The sequence below is a fragment of the Nerophis ophidion genome, linkage group LG21 (assembly GCF_033978795.1).
Source record: "Nerophis ophidion isolate RoL-2023_Sa linkage group LG21, RoL_Noph_v1.0, whole genome shotgun sequence".
In the NCBI taxonomy this organism is placed as follows: domain Eukaryota; kingdom Metazoa; phylum Chordata; class Actinopteri; order Syngnathiformes; family Syngnathidae; genus Nerophis; species Nerophis ophidion.
The window spans coordinates 25,139,678-25,157,445 of NC_084631.1; the positions used below are offsets into that span (position 1 = coordinate 25,139,678).

General features: G+C 41.2%; 1 protein-coding gene across 3 annotated transcripts in view; it reads left to right on the forward strand.

The window, feature by feature from the left end:
• Positions 1-17,768, forward strand: part of ntrk1 (neurotrophic tyrosine kinase, receptor, type 1) — a 279,190-nt gene that overhangs the window by 179,043 nt on the left and 82,379 nt on the right. For all 3 annotated transcript variants that reach the window (XM_061882335.1, XM_061882336.1, XM_061882337.1), the window contains one exon: positions 16,188-16,256. In XM_061882335.1, coding sequence (XP_061738319.1) covers positions 16,188-16,256 — 69 coding nt within the window. The remainder of the gene's footprint in view (positions 1-16,187; positions 16,257-17,768) is intronic.

Consider the following 17,768-nt stretch of genomic DNA (forward strand, 5'->3'; position numbering starts at 1 on the left):
TGAAGTAGCTCTTTACTAACGCAAGTTAGTGGAAGTAGCTCTTTACTAGTGCAAGCAACAGGAAGTAGCTCTTTACTAACGCAAGTTGGTGGAAGTAGCTCTTTACTAGTGCAAGCAACATGAAGTAGCTCTTTACTAAAGTAACCAACATGAATTAGCTCTTTACTAGTGAAAACAACATGAAGTAGCTCTTTACTAACGCAAGTTAGTGGAAGTAGCTCTTTACTAGTGCAAGCAACATGAAGTAGCTCTTTACTTGAGTAACCAACATGAAGTAGGTCTTTACTAGTGCAAACAACATGAAGTAGCTCTTTACTAACGCAAGTTAGTGGAAGTAGCTCTTTACTAGTGCAAGCAACATGAAGTAGCTCTTTACTAAAGTAACCAACATGAAGTAGCTCTTTACTAACGCAAGTTAGTGGAAGTAGCTCTTTACTAGTGCAAGCAACAAGAATTAGCTCTTTACTAACGCAAGTTAGTGGAAGTAGCTCTTTACTAGTGCAAGCAACATGAAGTAGCTCTTTACTAACGCAAGTTAGTGGAAGTAGCTCTTTACTAGTGCAAGCAACAGGAAGCAGCTCTTTACTCACACAAATAACAGGAAGTAGCTGTTAACTAGTAAAAGAAACAGGAAGTAGCTCTTTACTAAAGTAACCAACATGAAGTAGCTCTTTACTAGTGCAAGCAACATGAAGTAGCTCTTTACTAGTGCAAGCAACATGAAGTAGCTCTTTACTAACGCAAGTTAGTGGAAGTAGCTCTTTACTAGTGCAAGCAACAGGAAGTAGCTCTTTACTAATGCAAGTTAGTGGAAGTAGCTCTTTACTAGTGCAAGCAACATGAAGTAGCTCTTTACTAAAGTAACCAACATGAAGTAGCTCTTTACTCGTGCAAACAACATGAAGTAGCTCTTTACTAACGCAAGTTAGTGGAAGTAGCTCTTTACTAGTGCAAGCAACATGAAGTAGCTCTTTACTAAAGTAACCAACATGAAGTAGCTCTTTACTAGTGCAAACAACATGAAGTAGCTCTTTACTAACGCAAGTTAGTGGAAGTAGCTCTTTACTAGTGCAAGTAACAGGAAGTAGCTCTTTACTAACGCAAGTTAGTGGAAGTAGCTCTTTACTAGTGCAAGCAACATGAAGTAGCTCTTTACTAACGCAAGTTAGTGGAAGTAGCTCTTTACTAGTGCAAGCAACAGGAAGCAGCTCTTTACTCACACAAATAACAGGAAGTAGCTGTTAACTAGTAAAAGAAACAGGAAGTAGCTCTTTACTAGTGCAAGCAACATGAAGTAGCTCTTTACTAACACAAGTTAGTGGAAGTAGCTCTTTGCTAGTGCAAGCAACAGGAAGTAGCTCTTTACTAATGCAAGCAAAAGAATCCACTACACTCTAGAACAGGGGTCACCAACCTTTTTCAAACCAAGAGCTACTTCTTGGGTACTGATTAATGCCAAGGGCTACCAGTTTCATACGCACTTAAATATATTGCAAGAAATAGCCAATTTGCTCAATTTATCTTTAATAAATATACATATATATATATATATATATATATATATATATATATATATATATATATTAAAAAATTGGTATTTCTGTCTGTCATTCCGTCGTACATTTTTTTTCCTTTTACGGAAGGTCGCTTTCTCGGTCCGAATCGCTCTAGCTGCTGGTGGCCATGATTGTAAACAATGTGAGGTTGTGAGGAGCCCTACAAGCCGTGACGTCACACGCACATCGTCTGCTACTTCCGGTAAAGGCAAAGGCTTTCTTATTAGCGACCAATTGTTGAGAACTTTATTGTCTGTGTTTTTTACTAAATCCTTTCAGCAAAAATATGGCAATATCGCTAAATGATCAAGTAAGACACAGAATGGACCTGCTATCCCCGTTTAAATAAGAAAATCTCATTTCAGTAGGCCTTTAACTAATGCTATCCTCTCTGGGACCTAACTGACGTCACGACAATTGGCAACAGGCTTTGCCTTTGGAAGGACCACACTCAGGGCACTCTGCTCTTATGAAAAATCTCCTAACTTGCACACCTCAGATATTTGAAGGTTTAAACAATAAAGGAAATGTGATAATCACATTCTTTAATAATTGATTACGTTTGTTAAAGAGTAATTTCGTTGAGTGGCATATGTCTTGTAGGGTCCACTCAGCTCGAAGAACCCATCTGATGACATTTCGTCAGCCTCAGGGGTTTCCAGACAGAATTAATAGGCTATATGTATGGATATATATTTTGATTCCGAAGAATTAGTGATTGTTAAATGGCAATAAATGACACAGTGGCGTATTTACGTAAGCGTTAGTTGAAAAATAAAGCTAACGTTGATCCACGCTGATGTCTGTGCCTCCTCTACCCTAACACCCATAAAAAGGGACACACCAGCAGAAATTACGCTTTTCAAACGCTCATTTGTTTTGCCGATGTGCACCCATCTTCTTCTTCACTTTCTTTGTTCCTGATGCCCGACAACATTTTTTTTTTTAACCACTGTGCTGTTTTCCGTAGCAGGCGAAAGAGGCACCTCCTGCTGAGTCCTCAATAGGCAGCGCTTGCCGTTCTCAGTCACATGGCTACTTTCAGTATGATTTACGTATTTATAAGGGGGCGTGGCCTGGGCACGTTCTCGCCGTGCCAAGCCACGCATACGTCTGCCGTCAATTTTGAGTAGATTGCGACGTGCTTGAAGTTGTGCGTGCCAACACTTTATTGGAGTACCACACCATTTCCTGTATTTAAACGTTTGTCCATATTTATTCGGAAAGCCACGCAATTATGGTATGCTCATTACTATCATTACACAAGTACAAACATTTTTTAATTTCACCACAAACCCGTTCAAGATTAGACAAACATTGTACAGGTAGACAGAACAGGCATGGGGATGGTTCGCCACTACGGTGCTCCCAAAAAGGTAGACGCTGGGGGAGGATGAGTAAAAAAAGGTTGATCTCAGACTGGGGTCCTATGGAGGAAGTAGGCACAGACTGGGGTCGAGAAAAAAAACTTGATAGCTGATAAGCACACACATATTTTTACACAGAAATCACAAGACTTGCAACAGGAGGGGAGGGGGCAGGCATCCGGTCCGAAGCTGCCAGCCAAAAGGGGCGCTGCTCTGTTGTTTGCCATACCAGGGGGGGGGGGGGTGAAGCAGTGGAAAAAGCGTTGGGGTGGAGGTGGAGGCATGTGTGCTTATCTAGCCTTGGTCCATGCTGTGTATGTTAAGTTTGAGGCCTGGAGTCGCTCCGCAAGCGGTGGCAAAGGAGGGGAATCTTGAAGTCAATCAAGGTTAGAAAATTCAACTTTTCCCTCTTAATTGTCTATTTCTGCGCCTCAAATTGCAGGGCAGACGGTCCAATATTGTAAAATGTGAGTGTCCATAGTTCTGTCCGCATCCTCCAATCATTTGTGGCAGCTTTGGGATACCTTGAATAGTTGCCCGCACCTTCCAATTTTTTGATACAGTACAACACTTACTACAATCAGCAGGTGTCCTGTTATCATGATTCCGACTTTAACCTCTGTTCTCCCAAGAGTCCGTCATGTGTGACCAGCAACAACCGTTCCGACAAGACAGATAGGTTCCCCTGAACCCGAGATGTTGTCATTTTTGTAGAGAAGCAAGTTGATCAGTTCCTTTGTTTTAAATTGTACATGTGGCCCCTGCCCCGCGATCAGCTTCTATCCGGGCCGTGAGATGAGTTTGCTATGTATGAAAATAAGATGACATTTTTGAATGAAAGAGACTGCTGTTCTAAATGTGTCCACTGAATGTCGCAATAACAACGCCAAAAAAACGCAAATGCTGATTATCGGTCCTGCTAGACACCGACCTCTATTTAATAATACAACTCTAACATTTGACAACCAAACAATTAAACAAGGCGACTCGGTAAAGAATCTGGGTATTATCTTCGACCCAACTCTCTCCTTTGAGTCACACATAAAAAGCGTTACTAAAACGGCCTTCTTTCATCTCCGTAATATCGCTAAAATTCGCTCCATTCTGTCCACTAAAGACGCTGAGATCATTATCCATGCGTTTGTTACGTCTCGCCTCGACTACTGTAACATATTATTTTCGGGTCTCCCCATGTCTAGCATTAAAAGATTACAGTTGGTACAAAACGCGGCTGCTAGACTTTTGACAAGAACAAGAAAGTTTGATCATATTATGCCTATACTGGCTCACCTGCACTGGCTTCCTGTGCACTTAAGATGTGACTTTAAGGTTTTACTACTTACGTATAAAATACTACACGGTCTAGCTCCATCCTATCTTGCCGATTGTATTGTACCATATGTCCCGGCAATAAATCTGCGTTCAAAGGACTCCGGCTTATTAGTGATTCCCAAAGCCCAAAAAAAGTCTGCGGGCTATAGAGCTTTTTCATTTCGGGCTCCAGTACTCTGGAATGCCCTCCCGGTAACAGTTCAAGATGCTACCTCAGTAGAAGCATTTAAGTCTCACCTTAAAACTAATTTGTATACGCTAGCCTTTAAATAGACTCCCTTTTTAGACCCGTTGATCTGCCGTTTCTTTTCTTTTTCTTATATGTCCCACTCTCCTTTGTGGAGGGGGTCCGGTCCGATCCGGTGGCCATGTACTGCTTGCCTGTGTATCGGCTGGGGACATCTCTGCGCTGCTGATCCGCCTCCGCTTGGGATGGTTTCCTGCTGGCTCCGCTGTGAACGGGACTCTCGCTGCTGTGTTGGATCCGCTTTGTACTGGACTCTCGCGACTGTGTTGGATCCATTATGGATTGAACTTTCACAGTATTATGTTAGACCCGCTCGACATCCATTGCTTTCCTCCTCTCCAAGGTTCTCATAGTCATCATTGTCACCGACGTCCCACTGGGTCATTATTGTCACCGATGTCCCACTGGGTGTGAGTTTTCCTTGCCCTTATGTGGGCCTACCGAGGATGTCGTAGTGGTTTGTGCAGCCCTTTGAGACACTAGTGATTTAGGGCTATATAAGTAAACATTGATTGATTGATTGATAGTATCCCCCACCTTGAGAGCGCACATTACTTCTTATTAGTTATAGAATACTAAATGTTGATTGTTAAGTTCATGCCTTGATTGTCAAAGCTGTTGTTGCTAATATACCCTGTGGCATTTCTACAAAAATCAAAGCTTTTGATCATCTGAACATTTTGTGTTTTACTTATGACTGGGGACACATTTTCTGTGCGCACATTAATAAGCTAAACTAATATGTATCCCCTTTTATCTTAATGTGTGATTCATGAAATGAGTCCAAATGTACAAGTTTTGCTTTAGGAGATCTATTTATATATGTACAGAATAGGGTTCTACGGTATACCAGTATTAGTATAGTACCGTAATATTAACAAATCATATTCGGTACTATACCGCCTTTAAAAAGTACCGGATTTACACCTGACATCCACTGTTATGATACTAAGTACAGGAGCGTATCAAGTCGATACTACTATGATTACATCAATATTTTTTAGCATCACAAAATCTTTCGTTTTTTTTTATTTATTTATATTATGTTTACAAACTCAGGAAGTATGTCTCTGTACACATGAAGACTTTGAGTATGAGCAATGTATGATCCTGTAACTACTTGGTATCGGATTGATACCCAATGTTGTGGAATCATCGAAAACTAATGAAAAGTATCAAACAGAAAAATAAGTGATTATTACATTTTAACATAAGTGTAGATAGAACATGTTAAAAGAGAAAATAACCAGATATTAGCAGTAAATGAACATCCATCCATCCATCCATCCATCATCTTCCGCTTATCCGAGGTCGGGTCGCGGGGGCAACAGCCTAAGCAGGGAAACCCAGACTTCCCTCTCCCCAGCCACTTCGTCTAGCTCTTCCCGGGGGATCCCGAGGCGTTCCCAGGCCAGCCGGGAGACATAGTCTTCCCAACGTGTCCTGGGTCTTCCCCGTGGCCTCCTACCGGTTGGACGTGCCCTAAACACCTCCCTAGGGAGGCGTTCGGGTGGCATCCTGACCAGATGCCCGAACCACCTCATCTGGCTCCTCTCGATGTGAAGGTAAATGAACAAGTGGATTAAAAATTATTTTTTTACAGCTTGTCCCTCATAATGTTGACGAAAAAATAGAATGATAAAGGACACAATATGTTACTGCTTACGTCTCCTTTAATTACCTGAATGTTATTGTAATATGTAAATTAGGAGTCTTTGTTTGTTTACTTGGGCTTCACAGTGGCAGAGGAGTTAGTGCGTCTGCCTCACAATACGAAGGTCCTGCAGTCCTGGGTTCAAATCCAGGCTCGGGATCTTTCTGTGTGGAGTTTGCATGTTCTCCCCGCGAATGCGTGGGTTCCCTCCGGGTACTCCGGCCTCCTCCCACTTCCAAAGACATGCACCTGGGGATAGGTTGATTGGCAACACTAAATTGGCCCTAGTGTGTGAATGTGAGTGTGAATGTTGGCCCTGCGATGAGGTGGCGACTTGTCCAGGGTGTACCCCGCCTTCTGCCCGATTGTAGCTGAGATTGGCGCCAGCGCCCCCCGTGACCCCGAAAGGGAATAAGCGGTAGAAAATGGATGGATGTTTATTTACTTACTACACTATAACGCTGAATTAGTGGGCTTGTTTCTTTGCCATGAGATGCAGATGGAAATCAGCCTTTGGCAACAATCTGTCACTTTTCTATTTGATATGTTCATTAATGTGCATTGCATCATGTCACAAAGCTATAAGGAGTTTTATTGTTCATCTATAAACAAGCTTATTTGTGTGTCTAGTGCACAAGTGTCAAACTCAAGGCCCGCGGGCCAGATCTGGCCATGCACGCATTTTATATAGCCCGCAAAAGCCTGGAATTAATGTGACAATAAAACCCCTTATATTTTCTCTCTTCACTTTCTTATTTTCTTACTAAAGGTATTAGGGTTTTTTTTCTAGTTTGACAGGGGGGGGGAATAGTGTCAAAGTCAAAAAGTGTCCAAATAAATACTTAAATATCTGCTTAACTTATGATTCCGAAGCAAGTTATCCGTCCAATTGTACACTATAAAAATGACCAATAGATTTTAAGGCAGGTTTTTTTTCCAGCATATTACTTTAAGTTTGAGAAAAATCGACCAATGTTTGTTTTTTTATAGCAAAATTCTGTCAAATTTTTAGATTTTTATTTTTTTTATTTTACTGTAAAATCCACGGTTGATGATTTTACGGTACTACATTTTATTATGGTAAAAAACTGGCATTTGAGTTGCCAAAATAAAATTAAACAGCAGTATTGTATTCCTATTTACAGTAATATGTTGTAAAAGAATAATAAAAAAAAACATCATATATTTTACACAAAAATATTTTACTGGCAACTAAGCCAACTCTTTACGTAAAATCAGTTTTTAATATTTAAATTCATAGGCCCTCAATGAAAACAAGTTTGACACCCCTGGTCTGGTGGGACAGGCCAAAGTTAAGTTGGAAAAAAATGCAGTCATTTAATATTTATTGAATGTTTCTCTATGGCCCGGTAGCAAATGCATCATGGACCGGTACCGGTCCTCGGACTTGTGGTTGGAGACCACTGTTTTAAAGCACCACTTTCAGAACGGCGCTTCATTGTTCATAGCTTCAATTTGATTGTTAGTTTTTAAGACAAAATTCGCCCGTTCTCTCTCTTCTGTCTCCACACTGTTTCTGCTTTCAAGTGCTTTGTGTGTGTGTGTTGAGTCACATGCGTCTCGGCTCATATGAAAGGGGAACATTATCACCAGACCTATGTAAGCGTCAATATATACCTTGATGTTGCAGAACAAAGACCATATATTTTTTTAACCGATTTCCGAACTCTAAATGGGCGAATTTTGGCAAATTAAACACCTTTCTATAATTTGCTCTCGGAGCGATGACATCACAACGTGACGTCACCTAGGTAGTCAACCGCCATTTTCTCAAACACATTATAGACATCGAGTCAAATCAGCTCTGTTATTTTCCGTTTTTTCGACAGTTTTCCATACCTTGGAGACATCATGCCTCGTCGGTGTGTTGTCGGAGGGTGTAACAACACGATCAGGGACAGATTCAAGTTGATTTACATATAATGTGCATCGATTAGCATGGCATGCTAATCGATGCTAACATGCTGTTTAAGCTAGCTGTGTGTACATTTGTAGCTATATTTGCATCCAGCCTTTCCCTCCACACACATTTAATGCCAAACAAACACTTACCAATCGACAGATTTACGTTGCTCCAGTGTCACAAGATGCGAAAGTCCCTCGTTTGGTCTGCACATTTTACCATGGATGCTAAGGCAGACATGCCACAGAGATGTATGGATATCCTGCAGATGCATTTCCAACGATAAAGTCAACGAAATCTCAAAGATGAGTTTTGTTGATGTTATTGACTTATGTGCTAATCAGACATATTTGATCGCGGGATGACTGCCAGCTAATCGATGCTAACATGCTATTTAGACTAGCTGTATGTAGATTTGTAGCTATATTTGCATCCAGTGTTTCCCTCCACCCACATTTAATGCCAAACAAACCCTTAACAATCGACAAATTTAAGTTGCTCCAGTGTCACAAGATGTGAAAGTCCCTCGTTTGGTCTGCACATTTTACCGGCGACGCTAAGGCAGACATGGCCGAAAAGCATCAATAGCAATTTGCTCAATAGCTTCAGTTTCTTCTTCAATTTAGTTTTCGCTCTCTGCCTCCATACTCCAAACATCCGTTTCAATACATGCGTAATCTGTTAAATCGCTTAAACCGCTGAAATCCGAGCTAATGTCGCTATATCTTGCTATGCTATCCGCCATGTTTGTTTGTATTGGCATCACTGGATGATGTCACAGGAAAATGGACGGTGGCTTCACAGATAGCGAAAATCAGGCACTTTGAAAGCCTTTTTTCAGGATATTCTATGAAGGGTGAAATTTTTTTAAAAACTTCGAAAAATAAAATAAGCCACAGGGAACTGATTTTTATTGGTTTTAACCGTTATGAAATTGTGATAATGTTCCCCTTTAACAGCAATGTCACCACGGCGTGCCATCATGTCTATTGGAAAAAAAAGTACAGATATTTTTCAATGGCAATATAGTACCTTTTATAATTCATAAAGTACCGGTAAATGGTAGAGCCCCATTAACAACATAAGGAATGTTACTAATACCCAGAGGTGGGTAGTAATGCGCTACATTTACTCCGTTACATCTACTTGAGTAACTTTTGGGATAAATTGTACTTCTAAGAGTAGTTTTTATGCAACATACTTTTACTTTTACTTGAGTATATTTATAGAGAAGAAACGCTACTTTTACTCCGCTCCATTTATCTGCAATCAGGTCGCTACTTTTTTTTTAATCGATCTGTTAATGCACGCTTTGTTTTTTTTTATTTTGTCAGACACGCATTCAAAGTAGAAACTACGCATGCTTGCGTTTCACCAATCACATGCAGTCACTGGTGACGTTAGACCAATGAAACAGAGCCAGGTGGTCACGTGACCGTCACACGTAGAACCCGACATGTTAAAAAACTTATTGGGGTGTTACCATTTAGTGGTCAATTGTATGGAATATGTACTGTACTGTGGAATCTACTAATAAAAGTTTCAATCAATCAACCAATCAATCAAAAGTGTAAAGGAAAAAAGACACTTTTTATTTCAACCGTACTTCCCGTCAAAAGCCTAAAGACTGATCGCACAGTTCCTGTCTTCACAATAAAAGTGCCGCTCCATCGCGCCTGCGCTAACAAAATAAGAGTCTCCGAAAGCCAGCGCAAACAAACTATCAAGCTACGGAGTTTTCCGCCAATGTATTTCTTGTAAAGTGTATAAAAACGAATATGGAAGCTGGACAAATAAGATGCCAAAAACCAACAACTGTAATGTGGTATTAGACAGGAAGGAGGAACTTTATTTCTCCTCCATTTGAAAACTGGGACGTTATCAGCAATACTGTCTGATTCCAATCAATGCAAGTCATCAGAATCAGGTAATACACCAACTTATATTCTTGTCTTCATGAAAGATAGGAATCTATATGTTAAACATGCATGTATATTCATTAAAACACCTTTAACATGTCAACAAAAATGGCAAAATAAATAAATATAAATTACCATTTAGTGGTCAATTGTACGGAATATGTACTGTACTATGCAATCTACTAATACAAGTTTCAATCAATCAATCAATCAATCAATGAATGCCTACTGAGCCTTAGGTGCTGTTAAGTTATTGTGGCTCAATTTGGCAAATTTTTATTTTATTTTAATCTATTATTATTTAATATATAATATTGTTTTAGTTGCTTAAGAGATATTCCTGGCTCTGAATTTGCTCATTGCTATGTTTATGTTTTTGTGCATTATTTGTTGCTGGAATCATTAAACGAACAGGTTACTCATCAGTTACTCAGTACTTGAGTAGTTTTTTGACAACATACTTTTTACTTTTACTCAAGTAAATATTTGGGTGACTACTCCTTACTTTTACTTGAGTAATAAATCTCTAACCCCAAAAGGGAATAAGCGGTAGAAAATGGATGGATGGATGGATAAATCTCTGAAGTAACAGTACTCTTACTTGAGTACAATTTCTGGCTACTCTACCCACCTCTGCTAATACCCAATCGAAAAAAAATCCATGCAACAATAGAAAATTAAACAAAATTAATCATCTACGCTTGTTTGAAGAATTTGTTGTGTTTATGGTGTCAGGGTCATGTGACATGTCTATACGCTGTTTCAAACCGGGTCAGGCGTATTACGTGTCATGAGCTAATATCATTTGTTGCGCTTTTGTAGGATCTTATTGCATTGTGTTGGCAGAATAATTGATGAAACTTGACCCTCTTAGCTTTTAAGACGCTGCAGAGTCGTCGCGCATTGATTTTGTGACGTGACAAATGTTTAAGAGGACGCCTGACTCGTTTTAAATGAGCGATGCGTTCAAGTTTAAGAGCCGTTTGTACGATTTGGGCGTCGAGCTTGAAAAAAAATCGGAGAGGACGCCCACCAGTCACCTTTTACTCACTTACTTTGCCGGATTATTGACGACTGATGCATAATAAATACACTCCACTCAGGGTCCATTATCGCTTAATCAATAATTTGCAGGGAGGGGTTGGACTGGATGGTTTTGGGGTGGGGTCCGAGTGCTTCTCGGTGACAGATGTATTTGTGAGCCTTCCCTCGTGTTGTTCAGATCTTGTGATGATGTTATGATCCACGCTATTCCCGCTCCTGGCGCTCCCTCTGCGAGCAAGCGGAGAAGGTAATGGATAACCCCCGGTGGCTCGGCTGTCTCCACACCAACTTTTGGGAGCAAGCACAACAAACCATTGAACTTTTGGCCTTCCCTGGCAGAGGGAATATGTCTTGTATGGATGGCCCCCTCAGCGAGGCTTGTTGTGGTCTTAGGAGGGAGGTTCATTTACAACCGGGCCATGCCAGGACCCTCCAAGAACCACTCTGATGACATTCCATCGGCCCAAGGGGTTTCCAGGCAGGATACACGGCATGTATCTATCGCTGCGGTGTTACTATAGTAGTTGATCACTTAATGACAGTAATGCTTAAAATACTTAACTGTACTTTGCAGACTATAGAGCGCACCGGTATATAAGCCGCACTTATTATAGAAAAGGAGAATAAAAATCCATCTATTAGCTGCACCAGAGTATAAGCCGGAGATACATATACGTTGTGAAATTAGTTATTTACACATAAATATTCAATAAATGTTTATTTCCACACCTTGATTGTTCCAAAACGGTTTCATAACACGGCAGTAAAACAGCTGATCAAAGTCTCTCTCGGGTGACTGAACTTCTCACCCCATTTCTAAGGGAGATGCCAGCCACCCTTCTGAGGAAACTCATTTCGGCCACTTGTGTCCATGATCTTATTCTTTCGGTCATGACCCACACTTCATGACCATAGGTGAGAGTAGGAATATAGATAGCTCTGTAGACCGAAAGCTTTGCCTTCTGGCTCAGCTCTTGTTTCGTCACAACATTGCGGCAGAGAGACTGCGATACTGCCCCAGCTGCTCCGATTCTCTCATTGATTTCATTCTCCATCTTTCCCTCACTCGTGAACAAGAGCCCAAGATACTTAAACTCCTCCAACTGGGACAGAGTCTTGTTCTCTACCTGGACTGTACAAACCATCGGTTTCCTGCTGTGAACCATGGCCTCAGATTTGGAGATGCTGATCCTCATTCCAGCCGCTGAACACTCTGCTGCGAACCAATCCAGTGAGAGCTGAAGGTCACGAACCGATGGTGCCATCAGGACTACATCATCTGCAAACAGCAGTGACGCAACCATTAGCCCCCAGAGACGTATACCCTCTTCGCCATGGTCATGACTCTGCCTAGAAATCCTGTCCATGAAAATCACAAACAGAATAGGTGACAGAGCAAAGCTCAGGCGGAGACCAACCCCCACTGGAAACGGATCCGACCTACATCCAACTCTCGCTTTGGTTGTACAGCGATTGGATGGCCCTCAGCAGGGTCCCCCTCACCCTGTAATCCCTAAGCACGTCCCACAGGATCTGTCCGGGATCTGGTCATATGCATTCTCCAAATCCACAAAGCACATGTAGACTGGATAGGCATACTTGCAGGCCTTCTTCAAGATTCCTGCAAGAGTAAAGAGCTGGTCAGTCGTTCCACGACCAGGACGGAATCCACATTGCTCCTCTTGATTCTGAGGTTCAACTATCGGCAGGATCCTCATTTCCAGTACTTGGTGTTAACTTTCCCAGGGAGGCTGAGTAGTGTGATACCCTGTAATTAGCACACACCGCCTGGTTACGCTTTTTGAATAGGGGAACCACCACCCCAGTCTGCCACTCCCACTGTCCCAGACTTGTACGCAACGTTGAAAAGGTCTAACTACCAAGACAGCCCCTCAACACCCAGAGCCTTCAGCATTTCTGGACGAACCTTGTCAACCCCCGGAGCTTTGCCACTGTGGAGTTGTCTAACTACCTCAGTGACTTCACTCCGAGAGATCGACGTCGATCCCCCATCATCTTCAGGCTCTGAGAAGTATCAATCAATCAATGCTCCTTTCAGGGCGGGTGTGTCTGATGTAGTTTGGTTAGATAGAGTTCCTCAAAGTGCTCTTTCCAACGCCCTACAACTTCCTCACTTGAAGTCAGCAGAGTCCCATCCATGCTGTACAAAGCTTGGATGGTTCCCTGCTTCCCCCTCCTGAGGTTTGCTGTATGGTCTTCCAGAACAGCTTCGGTGCCGCCCGATAGTCTTTCTCCACGGATTCCCCGAACTGCTCCCACACCGTCTGCTTAGCCTCGTCCACAGCCACGGCCGCTGCCCTTTGTCTTTGGAGTCTATTCAATTGAATGTAGGTTGAAAAGGATTTGCAAATAATTGTATTCTGTTTTTATTGACGATTTACACAACGTGCCAACTTCACTGGTTTTGGGTTTTGTATATTTATTTGAAAGTTGTAGCATTTCAGAAGGCCAGGCTACATTCACAGCAAAGTATTACATAAGGCGTGCACAGTTCGAAGCGAGACGCGTGATTCTTTATACAGTGACTATAAGGTGGGATTGAGGGAGTAGGCTCAGTTTGGGGGGGGGGGGGGGGGGGCAAATTAATTTGGAGGGGGGATAGAACCTATGAAGCAACTCAGTGGAGACAATGGTTCACTGAGATACTTTGTAATGGCATAGAGCAGGGGTCACCAACCTTTTAGAAACCAAGAGCTACTTCTTTGGTACTGATTAATGCGAAGGGCTATCAGTTTGATACACACTTAAATAAATTTCCAGAAATAGCCAATTTGCTCAATTTACCTTTAATAAATACATCTATATATATATATTAAAAAAAAGGGTATTTCTGTCTGTCATTCCGTCGTATATTTTTTTCCTTTTACGGAAGGTTTTTTTGTAGGGATTAAATGATGAAAAAAACACTTAATTAAATGGTTTAAAAGAGGAGAAAACACGAAAAAAATGAAAATTAAATTTGGAAAAATAGGTTTTCCTCAATTTCGACTCTTTAAAATTCAAAATTCAACCAAAAAAAATGAAGAGAAAAACTAGCTAATTCGAATCTTTTTGATGACCATGGATGAAGTACTGGATGTCCAGAGTCGAGACCCAGGATGGACCGCTCGTTGGGACCCAGGATGGACCGCTCGCCTGTGTATCGGTTGGGGACATCTCTACGCTGCTGATCCGACTCCGCTTGAGATGGTTTCCTGTGGACGGGACTCTCGCTGCTGTCTTGGATCCGCTTGAACTGGACTCTCGCGGCTGTGTTGGAGCCACTATGGATTGAACTTTCACAGTATCATGTTAGACCCGCTCGACATCCATTGCTTTCGGTCCCCTAGAGGGGGGGGTTGCCCACATCTGAGGTCCTCTCCAAGGTTTCTCATAGTCAGCATTGTCACTGGCGTCCCACAGGATGTGAATTCTCCCTGCCCACCGGTTGTGAGTTTTCCTTGCCCTTTTGTGAGTTCTTCCGAGGATGTTGTAGTCGTAATGATTTGTGCAGTCCTTTGAGACATTTGTGATTTGGGGCTATATAAATAAACATTGATTGATTGATTGATTGAAAAAATTAAAAAAAGAATTTATGGAACATCATTAGGTATTATTTCCTGATTAAGATTCATTTTAGAATTTTGGTGACATTTTTTAAATAGGTTAAAATCCATTCTGAAATAAGGTTTAAATTTGATTCTAAACATTTTCTAGATTTGCCAGAATATTTTTTTTAAATTCTAATCATAATAAGTTTGAAGAAATATTTCACAAATATTCTTCGTCAAAAAAACAGAAGCTAAAATGAAGAATTAAATTAAAATGTATTTATTATTCTTTCCAATAAAAAAATAAAATAAAAATACTTGATTTAAATTGTCAGGAATGAAGAAGAAGGAATTTAAAAGGTAAAAAGGTATACCGTATTTCCTTGAATTGCCGCCGGGCCGCTAATTAATTTAAAACTCTCTTCTCAATGCTGTGCTTACCAAAGGCATGCTTTAAAAGTAAGCTTGGCTAGTTATTTTAAAACCTCTTCTCACTTCGGCACTTACCAAAGGCATGCAGTAAAAATTTGAGTGTGATGTAAGAGCTTGGACCTTAAGTCCTACTGAATAGCTCTTAATCTTCTTCCCTTTATGCGATTTCAAATTACCGGTATTGAAATCAGCCTCCTCCATTTTGAAAATGATGACAGGGGAAGTGTCACTTGTGATGTCACGAGTTTGACCAGGCAGTAATACTAAGCATGCGCTAATTATTTTGCGAAGTGAGTTTGACTCGGCAGTAATTCAAGGCAGGCGCATACTATATGCCCTGCGGCAATTCAAGGAAATACGGTATATGTTTAAAAATCCTATAATTGTCTTTCTGAAAGTTATAAGAAGCAAAGTTAAAAAAAAAAAGAATTTATTTAAACAAGTGAAGCTCTAGTCTTTAAAATATTTTCTTGGATTTTCAAATTCTATTTGAGTTTTGTCTCTTTTAGAATTAAACATGTCAAGCAAAGCGGGACCAGCTTGCTAGTAAATAAAAAAAATAAAAAAAATAGAGACAGCTCACTGGTAAGTGCTGCTATTTGAGCTATTTTTAGAACAGGCCAGCGGGCGACTCATCTGGTCCTTACGGGCTACCTGATGCCCGCGGGCACTGTGTTGGTGACCCCTGGCATAGTGCAAGGATACACAAATGTCATTATCAGCTATTAATCAAGGCTCCAATATCGGTATCTTAGGTGAAAAAGTGGTATGTTTCTGTTGCCGTCTAGTCGAATATTCAGTTGTCTCTCGGCTAACTTATGTCTTTTAAGTTTGAGGTGTGAGCCGTTTTCATACTTCCTGACCGCCGCTGCAGGATAAAAGATGAAGTAGTACTCGTGTGAAAGTGTGTTTTCAGGGGGTGCTTGTGGCTCTAGTGTGTTGAGCAAACGACCACAATGTGTGTTGAGATCATTGATCCCGGTCCATTTGGAACGAGTTCTGCTTTCCCACGAAGAAGACTCCAGCCGCAGGTGTCTTCACTGTTGGGGTGGAACGTCTCAGCGCGGCCGCACAAAACCATCCTTGTTGTTACCAACACAAATTATTTCATGTCATTATTTAACATTTACTCATTTGGCTGATTATGCTTTTTTCTTGCAGGAACCTGGCCTCAAACTCTCTGGAGCACATCTCCTGGAGGGTGTTTCATTTTCTACCTCTGCTCAACCTGTGAGTCACTCTATTTTATTCAAGAAACATCCAACTATTCTCCATTTATTTCCACTGGATGCATTGTTTTATGTTGTACTGCGTGGGTGTCAAACTCTGGCCCGCCGTGTAATTTAGTTTGGCCCTTGAGGCAATATCAATTTAGCATTAGAGCTGGCCCGCCGGTGTTATACAGCTTCGGAGACGCTGTAACACCGCATTTACCGCTAATCCTCATACTTGCCAACCCTCCTAATTTTCCCGGTAGACTCCCAAAGTTCAGTGCCACTCCCGAAAATCTCCCGGGGCAACCACTCTCCCGAATTTCTACCGATTTCCACCTGGACAACTATATTGGGGGCGTGCATTTAAGGCACTGCCTTTAGCGTTCTCTGCAACCTGTCGTCACGTCCGCTTTTCCTCCATACTAACAGCTTGTCACAAAATATTTGTGGCTTTTACACACACAAGTGAATGCAAAGCATACTTGGTCAACAGCCATACAGGTCACACTGAGGGTGGCCGTATAAACAACTTTAGCACTGTTACAAATATGCGCCACACTGTGAACCCACACCAAACAAGAATGACAAACACATTTCTGGTGAACATCCCCACCGTAACACAACAGAACAAATACCCAGAACCCCTTGCAGCACTAACTCTTCCGGGAAACTTCCAGCAAACTGACCAATAATTAACGTTTTATTCACGCATTTTCTCTTGCTACTTCAAGGCTCGAATGTTTGGTTCATTCATTATTGTTATTTTATTTTAAAATTTATTATTAGCCTGTGGAAAAAATGTGATATTTACCTCAGAAGATTGCAAATAGAAAAAAAGACATAACATTTTTATTTAAATTGTATTTGATATGCCATTGATATTCTTTTAATTATTATTATTATTATTATTTGAAACTGGATTTTGCATGTCACTAAAGTTATATAAGCCTTGCTTGTTCAATATTTAATGCAAAACTTGTTTGGGTCCCTATTAAAAGGTTAATTTGTTCAACCTTGGCCCGCAGCTTAGTTCCGTTTAAAATTTTGTCCCACTCTGTATTTGATTTTGACACCTCTGTTGTACAGCAAGACTGGATGTCCGTCCAGGGCAGGCGGAGTCCAAAGTGTGTTTTCTGTAAAAAATTACATTACATCAAAATAACAATACAAATCTGAATAAAAAAGCTAACAGGTGTCAATCAATCAATCAATGTTTACTTATATAGCCCTAAATCACTAGTGTCTCAAAGGGCTGCACAGACCACCACGACATCCTCGGTAGGCCCACATAAGGGCAAGGAAAACTCACACCCAGTGGGAAATTGGTGACAATAATGACCCAGTGGGACGTCGGTGACAATGATGACTATGAGAACCTTAGAGAGGAGGAAAGCAATGGATGTCGAGCGGGTCTAACATGATACTGTGAAAGTTCAATCCACAATGGATACAACACAGTCGCGAGAGTCCAGTCCAAAGAGGATCCAAGACACAGCAGCGAGAGTCCCGTTCACAGCGGAGCCAGCAG